The sequence below is a fragment of the Populus trichocarpa genome, chromosome 16 (assembly GCF_000002775.5).
Source record: "Populus trichocarpa isolate Nisqually-1 chromosome 16, P.trichocarpa_v4.1, whole genome shotgun sequence".
NCBI lineage: Eukaryota > Viridiplantae > Streptophyta > Magnoliopsida > Malpighiales > Salicaceae > Populus > Populus trichocarpa.
The window spans coordinates 11,495,145-11,500,255 of NC_037300.2; the positions used below are offsets into that span (position 1 = coordinate 11,495,145).

The 5,111-nt window shown below is 36.8% G+C and overlaps 1 protein-coding gene across 1 annotated transcript; it reads left to right on the forward strand.

Annotated features, from left to right (window-relative positions):
- Positions 1–252: 252 nt before the first annotated feature.
- On the forward strand, positions 253–4,250 carry LOC7487456 (putative respiratory burst oxidase homolog protein H). The gene is made up of 14 exons (XM_002322927.2): positions 253–703; positions 800–962; positions 1,033–1,081; positions 1,194–1,307; positions 1,389–2,198; positions 2,368–2,463; positions 2,541–2,656; positions 2,738–2,840; positions 2,927–3,027; positions 3,112–3,277; positions 3,374–3,502; positions 3,609–3,737; positions 3,831–3,909; positions 4,028–4,250. Exons 1-14 carry the CDS (start codon positions 310–312, stop codon positions 4,135–4,137), a joined length of 2,559 nt encoding a protein of 852 aa, XP_002322963.1. The 5' UTR covers positions 253–309; the 3' UTR covers positions 4,138–4,250.
- The last annotated feature ends 861 nt before the right edge of the window (positions 4,251–5,111 follow it).

Consider the following 5,111-nt stretch of genomic DNA (forward strand, 5'->3'; position numbering starts at 1 on the left):
ACAAGAATTTGGTGAAATTAGTACCTGATTATCATAATAACCAGAAAAATCCTGTAGGCTGTAAGTTTGAGGTGTCTTGTTGCTTCCTATTTTGAGGCCAACTTTGTACCAGATTTTTGCCTTCGTAATCTTCCCCTCCTTCCACACCAGTTCCACCATTTCATATAAATAAACCTCTCTCCTCCTGTCCCTTCCATTTTTTTAGCAGATCCTTTATGTTTTCTCACCCTCCATTTTCTCAAGGGTTTTTTTTTTTAATGTGTGTGTGTAGTTGATCGATCAATTGAAGAGAAAAATCTCATAGAGTTAATGGGAAGCAAAACGGAATCAAAAAGGTGGATGCTTGAGAGCATTGAAATTGATAGGATGCGGGGTGTTCCTGTTAATGATGAACCTAAAGCCACCTTACCGCCCAAAGAACCTGCTGATGCATTCATCAAGAGGAGTGCAAGTAATCTTGGGGCATCCCTCAGAAGGACTACAAGTAGTGCCTTGAGGAAGAGTGGGGTTCTCTCTTCGAAACCTCCTCTCCCCAAGATAGAAAGAACAGCATCATCAGCTTCTAGAGGACTTAAAAGCCTAAGGTTTCTTGATAGAACAATGACAGGAAAGGAAATGGATGCATGGAGATCCATCGAAAGGCGTTTTGATCAATTTGCAGTTCATGAAAGGCTCCCTAAGGACAAATTTGGAATCTGCATTGGTATGCTTTCGAAATCTTTCGTTGTTGACAGCATGCTTTTTCTCCTATCTTTTCAATATAAAAAACACAAATTGAACTTCATTCCCTTTTTTGCAGGACTAGGAGATTCAAAAGAGTTTGCAGGAGAAATATTTCATGCAATTGCCAGGCGTAAGAATATATGCCCCGCAAATGGGATAACAAAAGATGAGTTGAAATTGTTTTGGGAAGACATGACTAAACAAGATCTTGATTCTCGTCTTGGAATATTTTTTGATATGTAAGAAATCCCCCTTGTGAAGTCTAAACTGTTAAAGGGTTAACTTTAAGCTGACATAATGATTTAATAGGTGCGACAAGAATGGGGATGGGAGGCTTTCGGAGTTGGAAGTGAGGGAGGTGTGGCTATATTGCCCTTCTGCATAATTGTTATTTTCCTTTTCTTTTGTTTTTTTTTTCTTCCTCTTCACATCACGATATTTCAATTTTCTGATTTTATGTTTTGCCAAAGGTTATAGAGTTGAGTGCCTCTGCAAACAAGCTCACAAATCTTAAACAGCATGCGGCAGTCTATGCAGCTCTAATCATGGAAGAACTTGATCCTGATCATCTTGGATATATAGGGGTTGGTATTTATGCAAAAACTCTGGTTTCAAATTTTGTGACTGTGTGGCAATTAGAAACCCTACTTTTTCTAGTTTTGCAGCTATGGGAGCTTGAAACTCTGCTAAGAGGGATGGTGAATAATGAAGATCAAACGACGAAGCTCGATGAAAAAACGCATAATCTCACAAATGCCATGATCCCAAGAAGATATAGGACTCCTGTTACCAAATTCTTGACTGTGTCAGTAGAATATATTCATGAGAACTGGAGGAGAATATGGGTTATCGCGTTGTGGTTAGCTGTAAACTTCGTACTCATTTTTTGGAAGTTTAAGGAGTTCGAGAAATCACCGCTATTCAAAATCTCAAGTTATTGTGTCTGTCTTGCCAAGGCTTCTGCCGAGAGTCTCAAGTTTAATATGGCCCTCATTCTTCTTCCTGTCTGCAGAAGAACACTTACTAAGCTTAGATCATCATTTCTCGGCACCTTTATCCCTTTCGATGACAACATAAGCTTTCACAAGACGATTGCTTTGGCCATAGTAATTGGGACTCTAGCTCATACTCTAGCACATGTGCTTTGTAATATTCCGTTGTTGAGTTCATGCCCAGAAGGCAAATTCATGCTATTTGCTGGACCATTGTTCCATTACCAACAGCCAACTTATTGGTTCTTCATGCGAAGCATTGTAGGCGTAACCGGAATTCTGATGATCCTTATAATGGGGTTCTCATTTACTTTGGCGACACACCATTTCCGAAAGAACGTCGTTAAGTTACCAGGGGTATTTCACAGATTGGCAGGGTTTAATGCCTTTTGGTATGCGCATCATCTGCTCGCCCTAGCATATCTACTGTGCATTTTGCATGGCTACTTCTTAATATTTGAAAAGCCTTGGTATGCCAAAACGGTATGCACAGCCCTCAGCTAGCTACTTCTTCATTAAGCATAACCTTTTTCTTCCATTTGTGCTTCAACAATTCTGAATGCAATATTTTCATGACAAAAAAATTTCTCTTCTGAACATATATAGGTTAAAGCGGTTGCTGAAACTAATTGTGTTATCTAACTTTCCACAGACATGGATGTATCTCATTGGCCCAGTATTGTTCTATGCCACTGAGAGAGTCTTCACAAAAAATCAGGAACGCTTTCACCGTGTTGATGTCATTAAGGTCTGTGTTATTGATGTTTATTGTCCTCATCCATGATATTAATTCATAAAACTCATCGTGTACTTTGGACATTACAGGCAATTATATATACAGGGAATGTTCTTGCTCTATACATGGGCAAGCCTCCAGGATTTAAGTACGAAAGTGGAATGTACCTCTTTATCAAATGCCCGGATTTGTCCAAGTTTGAATGGTAATCAATTGATCTCCGATAGTGTTTTCTGTTCCATAATACATCTCTTTAGTAAAAAAATTCAGTTCTTATTTCATATAGGCATCCCTTCTCCATCACTTCTGCACCAGGAGATAACAATTTGAGTGTCCACATAAGAACTGTGGGTGATTGGACTACAGAACTCAAAAACTTATTTGCGAAGGTTATGGCTTGATTGGTGTCTCTCTATATCCATGCAACTGAGGCAGATTTAGTGACATGTTATTTGCAAATGTTATATTTTCGCAGGTCTGTGAGCCCCCCCGGGATACTAAACAAAACCAAGGAAGGCTAAAGAGAATGGAAACTAAAGCATTGTCAAACTCAAACTTCGATCAGATACAAGCAACGTCAGTAAATTAATTCTTAAATAATCTATACTTGAGATTTTGTGAAAACTAAAACTAAAATAGCCCCCTTTTCACCTGAGGCAGATTTCCAAAGATCCTGATCAAAGGACCATTTGGAGCCCCCGCTCAGAATTACAAAAAGTTTGACATATTACTGCTCATAGGTCTAGGAATTGGAGCAACTCCATTTATCAGCATTTTGAAGGATCTGCTCAATCAGATCAAATCAAATGCAGCGGAGTCGAGGAGGGTACGTTACGTATAGTGCAAAGCACACATCACTGCCATAAGATTGCTTAGACAAATAAGTTGAAAATCAATTCAGCTAACATATGATTGCACGCAGGACCAACGAATGGGTTCAACTGATAAAAAGGGTCCAGAAAGAGCATACTTTTACTGGGTCACAAGAGAACAAAGTTCTTTTGATTGGTTCAAGGGTGTCATGGACGATATTGCAGACTATGATGATAATGTGGGTTTTGATAGCTGAAAAATGTCCTCATTTTACAAATTCTCAGCCCGTCAAGGGTTTCTAATCTAACCAGTAATTATTCCTTTGGAACTTTTCAATGTCTCAGAATATAATTGAAATGCACAACTACTTGACTAGTGTGTATGAAGAAGGAGATGCAAGGTCTGCACTTATTGCCATGGTACAAAAACTGCAGCATGCAAAGAATGGACTTGATGTTGTCTCCCAAAGTCGGGTATTGATCAGCTTGACTGACCACTGCATCATTAACGATATACTATGTTTTTTTCTTTTAAATTCCTTGCTAATATGTAATAGAATGTGACAGATAAGAACGCATTTTTCAAGACCCAACTGGAGAAAGGTATTTACTCAAATGGCAGAAACACATAAATTTTCTCGGATAGGTAAGTGTGGAACTGTAAAGAACCTTTTTTGGTACCATGGCGCACCATATCTTTTTCAGCTATATCATTAGTTTTATGCTTAGGTCCTTTGTTTACTTCTTGATGTCTTGGTTTGCAGGCGTCTTCTACTGTGGAAGTGCTCTCCTTGTCAAACCACTGAGGGAGCTTTGCCAAGAATTTACTCTAAATTCATCAACTCGTTTCCAATTTCATAAGGAGAACTTCTAAAATACCAATTTGATCCATCTTGGAAAATGTTTGCTTGATACAGTGTACAACGAAAGATATAAAATGAGAGCTTCTCAAGCTCTAAATTCTATAGAAAATCTATGTTTTGTAAACTCTCACTAATATGAAATCTCTCTACTAAAAAATAATACTCAAGGTTATTTAAATAAAAGCTTAAATAGATTTAGGTAAGGAAACTTGAACCAAATAAAATTTTAAAATGTAACTAGGAAAAAAATCCTAAAATAACTAGAAAAATAAAGAAATATCCAGAAAAATATCTTCAGAGCCGAATTCGGATATGATAACAACCTCTCTTCTGGTTTTAACCAATTATCTCCTTATAGAATTGAGCATGTTGAGGGTTATGATAAAATTTCAGTCTAATCTAAAGGTTTAGTAAAAATTATGCCTTCTTTTATCTGAAATGTTTGTTAACGTGTCTAAACTTCTTTTCGAACTTGTCATTATGCGTATCGCGTCAAGCTTATTTATTTGAGTAAAACTCATTCTCAATTTTACTATCAGAAATTGAACTCTTTGACTCTAAAAAAATATACACTTCTAATATAGTATTGTGGCTAGTTTGTTCACAAATTAAAATTTCTTTAATATAATGATTTCAAAATCTAATTTATGATATGTGCAATCTAAATGAGAATTCATATCTAATGTTACACTTTTTTTTTTGTCTATGAAACCCATTTGTAATTCATGCTTCCTTTCCTTTACCTCAAATTTGACCACCTCATTAGATGTTGGTAAAGAAGCATCGTCATCTTTAGTCAGCTTGTATTCAACCTGCTTTTATCCCTCAATCTTTTCATGGAAAAGAACCCCAAGTAATTTTCTACCATATTTTTGAGTGACTTTTCAAAAATCATTGTGTTGTCTATGTCTTTGTTTACAACACCCATGATCGAAGGATTATAGCTTACTATTTTCTTCTCTAATTTAATTTATAAAAACTAAAG